General features: G+C 40.9%; 1 protein-coding gene across 1 annotated transcript in view; it reads left to right on the top strand.

Moving 5' to 3' along the window:
* CFAP54 (cilia and flagella associated protein 54) overlaps positions 1-18,377 on the top strand; it is a 196,912-nt gene that overhangs the window by 132,749 nt on the left and 45,786 nt on the right. Inside the window, exons 46-54 of the mRNA XM_034774729.1 lie at positions 2,295-2,511; positions 3,577-3,668; positions 7,356-7,525; positions 9,557-9,659; positions 11,963-12,101; positions 13,391-13,548; positions 13,747-13,932; positions 15,659-15,785; positions 18,170-18,325. Coding sequence (XP_034630620.1) covers positions 2,295-2,511; positions 3,577-3,668; positions 7,356-7,525; positions 9,557-9,659; positions 11,963-12,101; positions 13,391-13,548; positions 13,747-13,932; positions 15,659-15,785; positions 18,170-18,325 — 1,348 coding nt within the window. The remainder of the gene's footprint in view (positions 1-2,294; positions 2,512-3,576; positions 3,669-7,355; positions 7,526-9,556; positions 9,660-11,962; positions 12,102-13,390; positions 13,549-13,746; positions 13,933-15,658; positions 15,786-18,169; positions 18,326-18,377) is intronic.

Raw genomic sequence — 18,377 nt, forward strand, 5'->3', positions numbered from 1 at the left:
GGGGTTTCCAGGCCAGAGCTCCCCAGCTCCTCTGACCTTCCCCCAGCCCTGCTCTGCTCTGCTCTACGCACTCTGTTCAGCTCCCAGCAGCCAGGCCCATCCCTCTTAACAGTTAGAGAGAGACTGTCTCTGCTTCTGGCCCACTGCCCTCTTATAAGGGCCAGCTGGGCCCTGATTAAGCTGGCTGCAGTTGTGGCTGCTTTCTCAATCAGCCCAGCCTTTCCCCTGCCACAGTCCTCTCCCAGGGCTGTTTTAAGCCCCTCAGGGCAGGAGTGGGGTAACCACCCTGCTACACATACACATAGGATAATCATATTCAACAAATCATAACTTTTCCATTGACACCTTACATGACATACTTTGCACAAGATTTGTTGCGATTGCAGTGGTAGCAACAATAATATACATGGTCATATTTTAATCATATAACATCACAGTTAGTATTATTATTGCCAGTTTATCAAGTGAGAACACTGACAGAGATTTGACATGACCAAAGCAGGAGAATCTCCACAGGATCACTATGGCTCTATCTTAAGATTTGATTTAGTTAGTTCTGCTATTTATACTTCATGGTACTATATTCAGAACCTCTTCTAGCTTTGTTATTCCTTTCAGTGCTGTCTTACATGTTTTTCTAATGGCAGGGTGGATATCTGAAATCTATATTTAGTAAAATATGGGTGGACACAGAATCCATAGTCTACATAATGAATTACCCATTCCTAGTTTTAGTGAAAGTTGCATGGTAACTATTTACTTATCTTTTAGTTTCCAGGGTTTTAACATTTTTTCTCCCTAGTGCTGTGTACAAGATCCAGGGGAAACAACCAGTTGAATATGCAGGAGAAACAGTGAAACTGACTCTACACAAAGTTCTGTCGATGCACTATGTAAATAAGCAAACTTTAATTTACAGTAAGTTTACGTGTCACTTGTAACAACAGTAGGTTAGTAGACAGAAGCGAGATTTTTTAATTGACGGCGTCTCTTTTGTTAACTCAATTTATTCAGACTTTTGTCTGAGTAATGGTTTGAAAGTACATGTCCCATCTTGGTCTACTGGTTAGAGCACTGAGCCAATATTTTTGGTTTCTATAGTCGGGTCTTCCCTTTGGTTTCTGTGTGATCTTGGGGAACCATTTATCCTTCCTGTTTCTAAGTTTACCCATCTAAAATGAGGATATTAAAAGTCAATCTTCTTGAAGAATGATTAAAGGATATTTCTAAAGCATGTTGGGATTGTCTGATGGAGGGCTATCTAAGTACCAGAAATATATTTTCATGTTTTCCTTTCTCAGCAGCCTGGGTGAAATCCTAGGCCCAGTAAAGTAAGTGGAGTTTCGCCATTGACATCAGTGAAACCATGTATTCACACCCTGGTCTGGAAAATCTTCTGATGATATTCAAAATTAATGTATTATACAGAAGTGCTGATTAAATTGTTATGGCAAGGGTCACCAGATGGTGCTGTTACATACAGTGTTATACATTCTTTTGGATACTATGAAAACAGTGTTCAGTTTTAGTACCAAGAGAGATAAATATCAGAACTGATTAACTCAGTTCTAAGATGGAGCCTCAATGATTCTATGGGCAGCCTTCTGCTTTGGTCAAGTCACATCTGTATGTGTCAGGTTTCCTGTCTAAAAAATGGTGATAATAGTACTTACTTCTCTCTTCAGAGGTCTGATATGAAATTTATGAAGTGCTAAAAGTTATAATTATTATTAGTAATAATTAAGGCAGCATTTACAGAGAGTAGAGTGGAAAATACAAAGTTGTGTAGCAATTACACAGTATTGTTAGTTTTGTGATGCAGGGTTTTTTTTGCTGGGGGTTGCAAATAATGTGAGTTTGCTCCCTGCCTTAATCTCTCTAACAAGAATCAAGTCTTGGAGCAGAGTTGGGATTTTGGCTGAGATTACTGATATAGAGTTTTACCTGTATACTATTTGTGACTACTTCTGTTCAAGGACAGGTATATACTTTGTAAATGAAACAAATTAAGAAAGTATCCAGACTGTCTGTCACTGACTTTCTCCCTCAGCGGGAAAACTTACCAGCCAGGCCCTGACATATGCAATCACTTGGCAGAAAGACATTATGTTAGGGAAGAAAAACACCAATTCCTCCATGGTGACAAATATTATATTATCTAGTATGAGTCATATCTACTTGTATTTTCATGAATGTCATTAATAGAAGTGGAGTACACATTTCTGTTGTTGAATTCAAATATGGTGTTTAGCTTGTAGTTGCATATTAATTCGAATTATTAACTTTGCTTGTAGGTACTAGAAGACGTATTTAATTGGAGTCTACCTCCAGCTGTGGTTTCAATGTGTGATCAACAAATCATGAATAAATTAACTTTGGCCAAAATGCATTTAATCATTTGTCTTTCGGCAACAATAAATAGTATTCCTGAAAAAGTGATGAAAACAATCTATTCTGTGGATAACACTAGCTTAAAAAAGCCAAGCAGAATCATGGAGTCAAGCATAAAAAGTAATTATAATTGTCATGGAAAAGTCTGATCATCATCTGATTTTTTCTCCAGCTTGTTTCATGTATAATTTTATCATTTTTAACATTTGTGTACACATTATACTGATGCATTTTAAAGAATATTCATATTATGTCTTGTTGAAAATGTAAATATTTATTTTTTATTTTAGAAAGTTTGAACATATAAGTTTTCAATTTTTAATAGTTAAAATTTCATCTTTAAATTTTATTTAGAGTTGCCTTTCATTCTTACTTGTTTTTATAGATACATTATTGTTGGTGGATCCTATGGCTTTTTGGGCTTTATACTGTTTTAACATTTCCTTATCACTTTCTTCCAAATGAGTATCCATTTTTTCATCTTGGGAGATGAATGACTGGCTTTCTTTGATTTTCTTTGTAGTAAATTACCCCCCAGAAGATGCTCTTCAGATCACGTTCTGGTCACTTACTCATTTTCCCTTTATAGTCAGAATGCTTCACTTATTACTATTAATTATATATATTGTGGAACCTCCCAAGATATGTTGGGGCCTTCTACAAACATAAGAGATAGTCCAGGTCCCAAAGATCTTACAATGTAAAAAACTGAATACAGAGAAATAGATACGGGAACAAACAAAATGGTCAGAATGAGGAGAAATATATGTTTTGTTTGTTCCAAGCATTGTTGGATTTAGTTTGTTATATATAAACTATGCTTAATTGCTCTATTTTAGCTGTAGGGCTCAGTCCTTTTCCTCATGGGGCTAGCTCTGGTGGGATTGGAGGCTTTTCCACATTTTCCCTCCCCCCACCCAAACCTCCAATCGCTAAACAGAGAGCCCTGTAGCGGCAACTGAGATGTGTGAAGTGTAAAAAGTTTGGCAGGATGGTAGAACAAATGTAGATAAGAAATATGTTTGAGAAAAATCATGATTTTCTCATGAATATTCAGTGAATAGAAAAATAAGATATATTCTTCAAATTATTGGGAATTATTTGGTCAACTCTGCTCCTTTGTAACTTGAAGTCTTTCTTGGAATTTAACTACTATCCTTTGCTTTTACAAATTTTATTTGCCAGTTAATGCAGAAGTTACAAGACCCCAGGAACAAAGCAGCATTATTGTGCAACTGGTCAGATGTAAAGACGAATTAAATATGGCTATGCTAAAGGTAATTTTGTTGTTTAGGAAACTAAACTTAGGAAACAGTTCACTGTTCATCAGATGAGATATTTCCTATGTAGCAGAAATTATACTGTGGGGACTAGATGATGTAGGGAACTGGAAATGAGTTAAAGAGTCTCTACTTTCTAGGTCACTGGGTCTAATGTGACCCAAGCACTTAGTGGCTATAGGTAGGGTCCTACCAATTTCATGGTCGTGAAAAACATGTCATGGACCGTGAAATCAGTACTCCCCCATGAAATCTGATCTCTCCTGCTGCTGGGAGCCCACGGCTCCTCGCTGCTATTCCGGCCGCACTGGGGAGAGACAGGAATTGTCCTTCTCTGCACGGCCGCTGTTGGTGGGGAGATCAGACCCACCTACAGAGGCAGCGCAGAAATGAGGGTGGTACACCCTCACTTCTACGCAGCAGCAGCCCAGGAGCTGGGCTCCAGGTTTCTGTTCCACACCCCACGCTCCTGGCAACTTCCACCTCAGCACCAGGCACCAAGCTTGGGGCTTCCTCCTGCAGTGGCTCTTGCCGGGCTGGGGGATTTCCCTTCCAGTGGCTACAGCTGGGGCAGCCTGGGCTCTGGGCTTCTGCCCCCACTAGGGTTGCCAACGTTCTACTCATACAAAACCGAACACCCTTGCCCCACCCCTGCCCCACCCCTCCTCCAAGGCCAAGGCCATGCCCCACCCCTTCTCCAAGGCCCCGCCCCTGCTCACTCCATCCCCCCGTCGCTCACTCACTCTCACCCTCACTCATATGCTTATTTTCACCAGGCTGGCTCAGGGGGCTTGGGTGTAGGAGGTGGTGAGGGCTCCGGCTGCAGGTGCAGGCTCTGGGGTGGGGCCCGGGATGAGAGGTTTGGGGTGCAGGAGGAGGCTCTGGGCTGGGGGGCTAAATCCGCGGGGTTTGGAATATGGGAGTGGGCTCTGGGCTGAGGCAGTGGGTTGGGGCATAAGGGGGGGGTGACAGCTCTAGCTGGGGGTGCAGGCTCTGGGGTGGGGCTGGGGATGAGGGGTTTGGGGGGTAGGAGGGTGCTCCAGGCTGGGACCGAGGAGTTTGGAGTATGGGAGGGGCTCCAGGCTGAGGCAGGGGGGATGGGGTGTGGGAGGAGGTATGGGCTCTGGGCTGGGGGTGCAGGTTCCGGGGTGGCACCAGAAACGAGGTGTTCAGGATGCGGGAGGGGGCTCTGGGCTGGGGCAGGCAGTTGGAGGGGGGTGAGGGGTCCGGCTGGGGGTGTGGGCTCTCGTGGGGCCAAGGATGAGGTATTTGGGGTGCAGGAGGGGGCTGAGGGGTTCGGAGTGTTAGAGGGGGCTCTGGGCTGGGGCAGGGGATGTGGGTGCAGGATGTGTGTGAGGGCTCTGGCTGAGGATGCAGACTCTGGGGTGGGGCTGGGGATGAGCGGTTTGGGGTGTTGGAGGGTGCTCCTGGCTGGGACCGAGGGGTTCGGAGGGTGGGAGGGGAAAGCAGGTCTGGGGCAGGGTGTTGGGACCTGGGAGGGGGCATGGGAGCAGTCTCTGGATGGCGCTTACCTCAAGCAGTTCCTGGAAGCAGCGGCATGTCCTCCCTCCGGCTCCTATGCGGAGTTGCGGCCAGGCGGCTCTGTGCGCTGCCCCGTCCATAGGTGCCACCCCCGCAGTTCCCATTGGCCATGGTTCGCAGCCAATAGGAGCTGTGGGGGCAGCGCTTGGCCTGGGTGCAGTGTGCAGAACCCACTGGCTGCTAGAGAGGGACATGCCAACTGCTTCCTCTCCTCCGCTGCTCATGCTGCAGCTCTGGGCGCTGAGCTAGGGGCTTCTTCCCCCGGCAGCTCCTCCCGAGGTTGCGGGCTTGTGCTCCTGCTAGCTGCAGTCAGGGCAGCCAGGGCTTGGGACTTCCGTCCCCCAGCCGCTCCAGCTGGGGCAGCCTGGGCTTGGAGCTTCCGCCCCCACAGCCACTCCAGCTGGGGCTCAGAGCAGTCTAGGCTTGGGGCTTCCCGGGCTCAAGGCTTCATCCCCATGGCTGCAGCCGGGTCTCAGGGTGCCCAGGCTTAGGGCTTCCTCCTCTGCGGCTGCTGCAGGGGCTCAGGGTGACCCGATAGGGGCTTCTTCTGGGGCTGGAGCACCCATTTTTCCTGGGGGGCCTCCAAATTGGCTGGGGACCCCGTCTTGATCTATCCCTGGCATGGACTGGCAGCTAGGAGCCTCCTCGGTTTCAACAAAGAGATTTGGGACTAACTTGAACATGAGAACTGAAATACCCATTCACCTTTAGAGGTGGTCCCTGTAGAACATGTCTGAGTTACTTTGATGGGATAATATACTGGATAAATAGACATTAATTCTCTAGAACCTTTGACAAGGCATTTAAAAGAGAAGCATTCCATTTTCATTTTGTTGTGTAGTTTAAGAAATTACAGCTCCAGGGATATGACAAAGTAAAATAAAAATTTAAAACATTTTGAATAAACTTACTGGTGCTCTTGACAGGCATTAATGCTGCCTGTCTGAATTCAGCCAAATCAATGGAAAAGCTAAAGAAATAGATAGTGAGAGAAAGTAGTCATTCTAGTGTCAGTCGACTGTTCTCTCCTTGCAAATAAATCATCCTCTACCCATGACCCTTTACCCTGGAAATCAGGCTATTGCTTATTACCTTATCTAACTGTTTATTACTTATCTTAGATATTAAGCCTCATGCATCATGGTTTATCACAATCTCTAACCATTCAGAGGTGGGAGGGCAAATTATTCCTCATTTGCTCACTGCAGGGTTCTTACACCTACCTCTGACACAGAGACAGACTAATGGTCCAGATGAACTTTGGGTCTGATGCAGTAGGGCAATTCCTATGTTGCTTAGTTGGCAACTAGAAAGTAATACTATGCTGCTCCATACTTGAAAACATGCCACGTATAATTTTTAAATGAGTTGGAAGAGTGCTCTTCTTTTTGAGATTGCAAAACACTTGAGAGGCATAATACAGGTTTGACACTTCTGATGTTTCCTTTGAGCCCTATCATACTATGGATTTTTAAGAAGAGAACCCTTTTGAGGTCATTGTGGAGTTCTGCTTAAAAACAGATGGCATGACATGTTCCTATGACTTTTAACTAAACTCTTCCTAGAGTCCTGAGGTTGACAAGTTTTAGTTTAAAGTGAAATTTCTTTCTGATCTGGTTTTTCCAAGGTCTCCTGCAGCTTTACTTAATGTGAATCTGAGGGCCTGCAAACTACTCAGGGGCTTTCAGGATATATACTGTACTCATTAATTATAGTGAGGTTATATTTAAAAAATAATAGGTTTCTTCCAATATGAAGAAATGCTCTTTTATTATATTTATAGTTGAAAATTACTGAATCCTGAACTGTAACTATGATATAAAGATAGGAATGAAAAATGTTTAACTGCATTATTTCTAATAGTATTTTATTAAGATACACAGTACTATATCTTCTGGTGTACTGTGCTTAGAGTCATAAATTACAATATTACCAGTTTAGTATGCAGTGCTACTTCCTATTCTTCGAGTTTAAAACCAGATTAAAACAATAATCTTGCTTACAGAAATAGTGCCTTGTATTCATGTTGGCCTATTTCAAAGTATGGGAAGTCCTGGACAATAACAGAGAACTTTTTAAGCAACTTTCTATTATTTGTATTATTTCTTGAAATTACATGATGTTGTGATGTTCTTCTCTTAGGGGATTTTATTGACAGAAACTGAAGAAAGGCTTAACTCTCTTGTAGCCAACATACAGAATGAATATGACGGGAAGATTTCTCACTGTTCTGCTGTAGAATTAGAGACTGTTATTGAGGCCAAGCTTCAGCTTGCAGTTATTTCTCAGCAGAGACATCAAACTGCTTTCAGGTAAATACCATCATAACCAGAATACATTGCAGCGTGCTGAATGTAAGATTAAAAACAAAAAAACAAATAAACCCAACAATCCTCTTAGCTTTCAAAGATACTCCTGTATTTCAAACCTTAAAAGCTACCCGAAGTAACAACAATAATTCTCCGTCTATACCAAAAGAAGGACAGGAGACACTTGATATGATTTTAATCAGGCTGCAACTTTATTATTAGATGTCTGGAACTACCTGGTAGATAAAAGTGTACAGTGCAGGTAACTCCATGATCATTTCAATATCTACCTGGGGGCTTCTGCAAGTCTTCCCCCATTTTTTCCATCCAGGCCCCCCAACCAACCCATTGCTGAGACCTTATCACTCCCCAAGAAGTTGGGGCTTTTGCCTTTTGAGTTATGGTAGCCTGGAAATACTTTGCATTGTTTGGAGGATATGTTTCTGTGCAATATCACAGAAAAGCAATATGATTTCAGAAATGTGGTGAAAGTTGGGAAGGCTGGAAAAATACATATAACTCATATGGTGTAACTACATGTATGACACTGTTGCTTGTAACTCTGATTCAGTAGAAAGTTGGAGACAGTTGTTACAAGGAGCACATTCTCTGGAGGATGGGCCCTATGTTTGGCTCAAGAGCATTTGTTAGAAAAGATTTCCTTACTAGATCAGTTTCCCAAACATTTTTCTGTCCTGAAAATACCTTCGTTCTTTTAACAAAATGTGGGATTTCCATCTATATCTGCAATTGTTGGAGATTCCTTTTCAGTCATAAAATATCAGTGTAGCTGATAAGTTCTCTCTTTTTCAAAGAAGCACTGTTTAATTAGAGTGTTGACAACACTCATATTTTTTCCTAATGCCCTAACTGCTACAACAAGAGATTGCGCAAGAATCTCAGCTTTTATGTTTTTTAAAAATGAAGTTTATTGCCCTTGTGGTTGCAAAGAAAGTCTTGAAAATGTGACCCAAGTGCACCCTACAGGCTCAGAAATCAGAAGACAAAGAAAAAAAGGCCATCATTTATTATTTTCAACCCAATGTCATGATGTCGGGGGGGGGGGATGGAAGGGGACTGACTGATGATTTTTGAACGCTTGGTGTTCACAGTACTGTGGTTAATAGAGCACTGGGCCTTGGGTTGAATGTATGTGCTTCGCAGTGTGCCTGTTATAGCCCCTTTATATTAAAGGTTACTGGAAGTCAGTCTCTAGCAACGTTGTATGTTGGTGATGGCACAACTTCCAAATACCATGTGACTGCTTACTGGAGACTATGTAAAGGAAGTCTCTTGATTCAATTTTGGAAAGAGATAAGCCTCTCCACAGGGACTTGGCAAAAGCCTGAAGTATAGTTACAAAGGGGTACCAAGGAAGAAGGTCCTCTCCTTTCCTAGCATGCACAAAGTGGTACAGCCTCTATTAACAGGTTTTTCTTACTTTAAATCTTTTTGCATATGCTGTTTGTTTATAAAATTGACCCTGAGGAAAGGGATGTGAAACTGAACTTTAGAGTTTCGGTTTTATTTTAACTAACTTGGTTGGTGACTCTGCCCATTGACTTACACATGCTTATGTTTCTTTGTAGTGGGTTGTGTCTCTTTGTAGAAGGACTCTTCAGTATTCCCTCCCATTTAATTGCATCTCCTGTAAATTCGGTATCAGAGAGGTAGCCGTGTTAGTCTGTATCCACAAAAACAACAAGGAGTCCGGTGGCACCTTAAAGACTAACAGGTTTATTTGGGCATAAGCTTTCATGGATAAAAAACCCACTTCTGCATCTGAAGAAGAGGGTTTTTTACCCACGGAAGCTTATGCCCAAATAAATCTGTTAGTCTGTAAGGTGCCACCGGACTCCTCATTGTTTTTGTACATTCAATATATGCTATAGATACACTTTTTGGTATTAATTAAGCAAAATCTAGTCTATAACTGCTGGTTCACAATCAGAAATAGTCTAGACATCAGAAAGATTACAAGAAAGCATAAAATGGTACATAATTTTTGTTGTTTAACAATATGTTCCCTATTAGTGCTGCTTTGGCTTTCTCTGCAATTCGACTTCTTCAGGATGCAAACATTTTCAGGAAGAATGTTCCACATATTCAGCTAAATATACAGCAAACAGAGCGTCGAGTATGTATTGATACAGATTCTACTTTTTAAATTATTGTTTGCTTATATGTAAAGTCTTGCATCAAAATGTCAAATTAAGCACACTGCTGAACCTCTTTTAGAAATGCTCTTGCAGTGATCACCACTAATGCATTTATCTACAGCTATTAAGCAGTGGTATCTGAGGTATTAAATTTACTTTTAGTCTTAGTATAGGAGAGGTCTGGTATATCTGATAACTCTGTATGGTTACTGTTGTTAAATGTTGACTTTTAATTGCCATCATAGTAGTTAATATGCTGTGGGAGTATTATAAATGCAATTAGGATACTTTTTCAAGTTGCACATTTTAGCATCAGCATTTCCTCTTCCTATAAACACCATAAAAAGCAAAGCAAAACAACAAAAAAGACCACCAGAGAAATATCTTGTTGTATTGGCCTAACCTCCTCCCAGTAGTTTTGCTACAGTATAAAAATCAAGGATTTTCTTTTATACTGTAAAATATAGATTTGAACTTCAAACCTCTTCACACGCTTTTGGATGCTATATAATAAATACGTGATTGACTTTACTATACGTAAATTGTATGAGCAAATGTATTGAGTGAGAGCATTTCATTGTAAGAGCCTGAGAGAGAAGTACACATCACCACTGAGATCTAAAATTAGTAAAGTGTCTGATCAGTTTAATTCTCAATATTTGTCTAAGGATTGACAGAACTTTGACTGAGATCTTTTATTGTCTTGACAGTCCAACATATTGTAGTTCCAGCAGTGACAATTAAAATGTATGATGGACTGCAGTAATTGTTAAGGCTCTCAACATAAAATATCTTTAAAGGAGACTGATTTCTAAGGTTAGAATCCAGCCTTGTAGCTAATTTTCATCATTGGTTGCAAATATGCAAACCATTTAAGTGAATGGGTGTTACTAAAAGCAGAATGTGAGCTGAAGTATATAATTGTGATCAGGGCCGGCTCTAGGATTTTTGCCGCCCAAAGCAAAAACAATTTTGGCCGCCCCCCCCCTTATTTAATTACCCCACCCCCGGCCCCGCCTCAACTCCGCCCCTTCCCCAAATCCCCAGCCCTGCCTCCTCCCCCAGGCTCTCAAGCCTAGGAGGGACGGGGAGAAGCGGCGCCGCGCCGCGGCCACTCGGATTCTCCCCCTCCCTCCCAGGTTTGAGAGCCTGGGAGGGAGGGGGAGACTCCGAGTGGCCGCGGCATGGGTGCCGCTTCTCCCCCTCCCTCCCAGGCTCTCAAGTCTGGGAGGGAGGGGGAGCAGCGGCGTACGAAACGGCCACTCGGGATCTCCCCCTCCCTCCCAGGTTTGAGAGCCTGGGATGGAGTGGGAGCAGCGGCGCGCGAAACGGCTGCTCGGGATCTCCCCCTCCCTCCCAGGTTTGAGAGCCTGGGAGGGAGGGGGAGACGCCGAGTGGCCGCGGCGCGCGAAACAGCTGATTCGCGCGCCGCTGCTCCCCCTCCCTCCCAGGTTTGAGAGCCTGGGAGGGAGGGCAAGTAGCGGCGCGCGAATCAGCTGTTTCGTGCGCTGTGGCAGCAGCAGCGGAGGTGACCTAGGGCGGCCGGGGCACATTTTTGGGGGCGGCATTCTGGCGCCGGCCATGGCGCCCCTAAAAATGTGCCGCCCCAAGCACCAGCTTGTTTTGCTGGTGCCTAGAGCCAGCCCTGATTGTGATACTGGCTAAACAACAAACTCTGGCCATGCTCATCTCTTGTGTTCTGATGGCACAAGCTATTGACATCTGGACTGCAGAACCCTGTCTCAGAAAAGCTACTTGTAATGGATTGGAGGTGGTATAGAAGGTTGGCTTGGGAACCTGAACTCTCTGTGGTAGGTTTTGTTCTGGAAGACAACTGCTTGAGGTGCCTTAGACATTTGAAATGTTCGAATTAGTCTCAGGAGTAGTGGGCGGAGTGCAGATGAGGTGATCAAAAGTGTATAACAAATGCTCTTTATCACATGGTCCTTGAATTTATCACGTGCTCATCACTGGCACATATTCTACACATATTACATATTTATTTGTTCTCACATTGCCACGGTTTAATTTTCATTGTAGATTTCATTATTTCATCAGGTTTTAACTTAATAAATCATAAATTGACATCTGTAATAAAAATGATTGAGCCAAACTGAATAAACTTTTAAGTATAACTATGCTATTTTTAAAATATTTGTAGTATTTTGATATATATTATAGTAACAAATACCTAAACTTAACACAAATAGTTCTGCATTGTTTGTGTTAAAGTAGTTTATTCACAGAATAACTTCTTTATTGATTTTGGAAATATGACCAGGATTCTTATGTAGACAGTACTCAGCTGCCTTGCAATGTAATAGCACAAGAACATATGAACATACGTCTGTGGCTGAGATGTCGCATGGCATTAGTGACTGCACTAACAGCACAGATCCGTGGCATTGGTGATATGAAAGGTACTATTGTCTTTGCTTTAGTGTTTTCGATTGTAAGCTCTTTGGGCAGGGACCATATGTTCTTGGGTGTCTGTATAGCGCCCAGCATAATGGTCCTGTTATCCCAATCTCTACTACAGTACAAATAATAAAAACATTAATGTTAGAACTATCAGTAAACAACTGTTTATACTGAATTCAGCCAATACAGCCAAGAAAATATTCTATTTCTGAATTTGGTCTTTCCCTCTAGTTTATAAAGTATAAGCCATTAAATCAAAGAAGGCTCATTTAATGCTCATTACCTTCTGAAAAATCAAGTACGTAATAAAAAAATTGATGTGCTTTAAAGCAATTAAGTTAAATAGGCACACTTAATTTTTAAAATTTATTCCTGCTACATATCTCTATTTTGAACAAACCTCAAATACTCCTCTGCTGTGCTGACTTTATATATCTCCCATAAATGGAAATGTTCTGTTCCAGTTTCTTTTATTTCCAAGCATTTGAGCATGACAGTATAAAAATACTTTATGCCACTAATTGCACAAAATTGCTAGGGAATTTTTTTTGTACATAAGATTGTTAGTTAATATTTCATCAGTTACACAATTATGTACTGGTGTTAACTATATTGCATTATGTATAAATGTACAAATTAAAATATATGTTAAAATTATGTATTTATAATTTATATATAATTATGTGTTCTACTTCCACTCTGAAAGGTGACTGTAAAACAGGAACATTTATTGTGTCTCATTGATTCCAGACTGAATTTTTTTAGTTGTAAACTGAGCTGATGTTTTTCCTACTTGAAGTCCTACAAGCTCAACAAGGGCTCTGAAGCTGTGCTCTTTCTGGCGTGAGTATCATCTCTACTGACATAGACTGGCAGGCCAACTCTGCTCTAAATTGCACCTGTGCAGCCCCTATGAAGGTTAACTGAGTTTCAAAGTTGTAACTGACAGAAGATTTTGAAGACAATAGTGGAGTTGAGCAATTACAATAGTGTAATTGGAGAGTATCGTCAGGCTTGCAGAATCTTCATTACTTGTACTGATGCCTCAGAAGAAAAGAACCCAATTTGTGTGTGTTGGCAATGCTGATAATTTGAAAACAAACCATTTTTTCTTGTAAATTGAACACATTTGATCTAGAAATCAGTGAAACAGAATAAACATGGAAGCCCATTATATCACTTTTATAGTCATTTTTCAGAGTGGATGCGACCTTTAAGTGTGTAAGAGAAAGGTATTGTAAAATCATTTTGATCTTATTTTTATTATTGATCCCCTTCTTTCTTTTAGAAAATGACATGACTGATTGCTCAAGTCTAATAAATGAAGTAATAATAGAAGCAGAGGCCTTCAGTGACATTGAGACACAGGCTGAAGTGATGGTGCAAGCTGTTATACTGGACCTGCAAGAAAGGCGCCCTGTGACCGGCATTAAGCTTCTTCTGCAGGTTTTAATGCGAACAAAGAACAGTTGTTAATTTTTTTTGTTTTTGCCAAATAAAACTGCTGCCAGGACAAAATAATCCTGAAATAGTTAATACCTCTTAGATAATGTGAATATAAACATACTTTTTCATTTTATTTGTGTCTTTATAAACAAACAATAACATTGGTTAAATTGGTTTATTTTATCTGTGTTTAAATAGGATATAATCAATTTACTCCAAGAAAAGCCATTTATTTCCCCTATGGCTTCTTTAACACTAGTGAAAAGTATGCTTCTGCTGGCAGACATATTGACAACACAAACAGATGAGGACACTGAGCATCACTCTTCTGCAATCGAACGATTAAACTTGTTAATTCTGGCTCACAAATTTACTATTAAACAGGTGAGGGTAGGTTGGTGATTTATGTTAGTTTCATGTGATTTGCAAACTCCTCATACTCTTCTCATTTGTGACATACTCTGGAAGCTATTTTTGCAACTCATTGGAAAGAAAGGGGGCATATAATCCAATTTCCCTCAGATTATACAATGTACAGAATTTGCCCTTCTTACCAAATTCCTACAGACTCATCATGGGTTAGATGCAGACGTAGATAATGTGTACTTTGAATACTATCCAGTGTCATTTTGAAATGGATAAGCACTTAAGCACCCAAATCCTTATTTAGATACTGAAATAACTGGCCTGATTTTCAAGGATGTTGAGCACCCACAGCTCCCATTGAAGTCAAAGAGTGCTCCACACCTTTGAAAATCTGGCCATCTCATTAGATACCTAATTACAGATTTAGGTGCCTAACTTTTAGCACCCCAGTTTGAGAATTTTAGCCTTAGTTCTTAATCTGAGAATCACTCAAACCAGAAATCAAGTATAAAATAGCAGTAGTTAGTATTTATAGATATTCACAAAAATAAACTGTGAAGTGGTGTAAATAAAGTGATTTTACATAATAGTTTAAGCATAAATACAGTTAAAAGTCATCTAAAGGCATAACACTTGTAACAGAAGTTTATAGCAATATGCTATTTCCTTCTTTATTTGGAAGTAGACATGCCCTTCTTCATTTTCTGCCCACTCCTGATACTGGCTCACTAAAGAAGCTTTCAGATTAAATTCTCTCCTTCCTTAAGTGTAGACATGCAGAGTCTTACACTATTAAATTGTTATGTCCCCAAACCTAGATGATCAAGAATGAAATGGACCCACTCTGTCCTCTTAGAATTCCTCCTGTGGAACTTGCTAACCTGAATAGTTTTACAGCCTGCATAACTGCAGTTCCCAATTGCCTTGTCTCCCCCTACGTCAACAGTGCTTGCAGTTTTGGCACTTACAGAATTTATATTATTGTGAGACAGTCTCTCATTGGCTTCAAGATCTTTTCTCAAATCTGACAGTAGCAGCATTCCATCTCCAGAACTAAGGTGTCAGAGGTTCTGTTTTTTGATGACTTTCTGGTGTGAGGGAATTTTTCTTCTGGAGCCCTTATCCTGTTTCAGAGCCTAAGGCTAGGTCTACACTACCCGCCTGAATCGTCGGTTAGAAATCGATCTCTCGGGGATTGAATTATTGCGTCTCATCGGGACGTGACAATCGATCCCCGAATCGACACTCTTACTCCACCAGCGGAGGTGGCAGTAAGCGCTGTCGACGGGGAGCCACAGAGGTAAATTTTGCTGCCGTCCTCACAGCGGGGTAAGTCGGCTCCGATAGATCGAATTCAGCTACGCTATTTGCGTAGCTGAATTTGCATATCTTAAATCGACCCCCCCGTAGTGAAGACCTGCTCTGAGACTTCTAAACCAGATCATGAGCTCATTGGTCTTGTGTCTGTCCCAACTGGGATACAATTTGAAGTCTCAACTTAGAGGAACTTTCTTCTCAATGGAGAGGACACCTCGGTGTTAATTCAGCAGTTCAGGAATATTAAGCCCTTTTTCAGTGCTCTTTCATAAAGCATAATGAAGTCAGTCAGTGGGGCTTTCGATCTGTGAGGGCAGACCCTTGTATACATTCAAAGTGCAGAATTGCAACCTGGATGTATATAAAATGGATCATATGGATTGTATTGTTGTGTATAATTTATCTTTGTAAAATATTTTTTTACTAGATTTTTACCCTTGGAGAACCAATCGAACAGTGCATAGAAGACCCTGCATTGACAAGTCCAGTGATTCCTTTGAAAAATAATTACTTGCCAGCTATCAATTTACTGGCAAAAGTCAAAATGAGAATTGGTAAGAAAAATCAAGTACATTGTTGTAGTAATGTGTCTGATGAATAGTTGAAAACTATTATCAGATTAACTGAAATAGTACCAGAGGTGTATGAATTACATCAATTTTTCATTAAGTAATGGTAAAAATGTAAGGGAAATTTTTCCTTCTGAAATCTTCAGTAGATGGATACATTCATTGCAAATAGCAAAACAACTATACAGACAAGGTACAACTATTACAACAACCATAAACATTTTAAAAATATGATTTTTACATAAACATTGTAGTTTTGTATAATGCATGTTACTGTATTCCATATAATTTGCATTCGTGTATCCATTTATTTTGCTTTTCTGAGTGTTATGTGTATAGGGTGACCAGATGGCCCGATTTTATAGGGATAGTCCCGATTTTTCGGTCTTTTTCTTATATAAGCTCCTATTACCCCCCACTCCCGTCCCGATTTTTCACATTTGCTGTCTAGTCACCCTATATGTATACAACTGCCACGTGCAATGTGTAGTTTTAAATTAATAACTTTCATTCTTTCCAAGTAGAAGTTAACAATACCATGCTGAGTGCCATACACAGCATTTATTCTCTGAGAATTGCCCATATATATTCCAACTCCCTAATGTATGGATCCCCATGGGGAGTCATCTCAGAGAACAGTTGTTATGGTAACTAAACATTTTATTAAAAAGAATAGGAGATAATCCGGGCCAATAGTCCTTCTCTCAATAAAATAAGTTATAATGTTTAATGCTGCGTGTGAGCTGTTAATGAACAAATAAATTCTGCTCCATTTGTCCAGTGTAAATAGCAGTGCATGATATTTTTTTGGCAAATTACTTGGAAATTTACTGAATATTCTCAGAAAAAAAGCTTAAACTCTGTTTGAGGTTTAAATTAAATTAAATCATTACTGGACCTTTTTCAGTAAAAAGACAAATGTTTAAAAAGTCAGGACATTCATAGCTAAAGTTACACAAACAATATTAATCTTGTCTGCATATTCCCTCCTGCCAATTGTCTTTTGATGTTGCCCACCACTGGTGTAGTATCTGAAGCATGGTAGATTATAGATATCCGTATATAGGACAAGGCAGAGTGGTCTCTTTGGCTCACAAAGATGGCTATGATATAGTTAGGGTCCCACCAAATTCACAGTCCATTTTGGTCAATTTCACGGTCATGGGATTTTAAAAATCATAAATTTCATGATTTCAGATATTTAAATCTGAAATTTCATAGTGTTGTAACTGTAGGGGTCCTGACTCAAAAGGGGGATGTGGGGAAGTTGCAAGGTTATTATAGGAGGGTCGCATTATTGCCACCCTTACTTCTGCACTGCTACTGATGGCAGTGCTGTCTTCAGAGCTGGGTAGCCAGAGAGTGGCGGCTTCTGGTCGAGAGCCCAGCTCTGAAGCAGCACTGCTGCCAGCAGCAGCACATTAGTAAGGATGGCATGGTATGGTATTGCCACCCTTACTTCTGTGCTGCTGCCTTCAGAGGCGTCGCTGGAGAGTGGTGGTTGCTGGCCGAGGGCCCAGTTCTGAAGGCAGCGCAGAAGTACGGGTGGCAGTACCATACCATGGGGGTGGGGGAAAAGATGCAATGTCATGTTTCAAATGGTATTTGATCGTTCAGCTGCGCATATGTGACGTGGGACATTGTATGTAGATCTGACTCTACAGTATGGTATTTACAGTGTGAACTGGAACCAAGATCGTGTAACTTTAATAATGATGTAATCCCAGAAGCTCCAATTCTTTTTTTTTTCTTCATAAAAGTTGTATTCCCAAAGGTGCTTGTACAAATGTTTAAAATATACAAAAATAAAGAGAAGCGTTCCAAATACAGTGACTTACCATCCATATAATTCCAGTTCACACAATATAAATCACCCAGCAAAATAATGACCTCATTTGGTCAGTTTTTACCCTTCAATCTAAACTTTTTGGAAAAGCCTAGGAGAATAGATAAGCTTTGCAGAGTTCCATGGAAAATTTCAAAAAAGCCTCTATATCTGAAGGGTGCAAAAGGGGCTTTGACATTTGGAGATTCCTGGCAGTGTTGGTTTTGTATAGATTCTGAAAATTCAAGTGAAACTAGGGAATGATTCACTGCCAGTCCTTTCAAATGTCCTCTGCAAGGTCTGGTTCCTGTGGCCCACGTGAACCGAGCCACGCAGGATGGTTTGTTTACATCATATTGTGTTGAAACATCTTCACGATCTCTCAGCTCCATAGTACATCACTGAAAATATTTGTGCCATTTAGATTTTTGGAGTTTAGTACTGTAAAATAATTCTCGTTGCCGGGAAGTTATTTCCTTTTTACAGTATTTGTGTTTTTTGATAAACAATTTACCAAAGCCTGCCTAAAATGTTTTCTTTTCAGCACATGCATTAGCGCAAGAAGTAGCTTGCACATCTAAAAGAGAGAATCCATTACAATGGTTACCTGCTCTCAGTCACCTAGAAACAGCATTGGACCTTTGTAGAACATCCGCAACAAGAGAATTAGATTTGCAAGCGGAAATTCTTTTTCAGAAAGGTAAGCAAAATCTTGGTTGTGTGACATGACTATCTTTCCAACATATTTTCAT

Source organism: Trachemys scripta, chromosome 1 (genome assembly GCF_013100865.1).
Source record: "Trachemys scripta elegans isolate TJP31775 chromosome 1, CAS_Tse_1.0, whole genome shotgun sequence".
In the NCBI taxonomy this organism is placed as follows: domain Eukaryota; kingdom Metazoa; phylum Chordata; order Testudines; family Emydidae; genus Trachemys; species Trachemys scripta.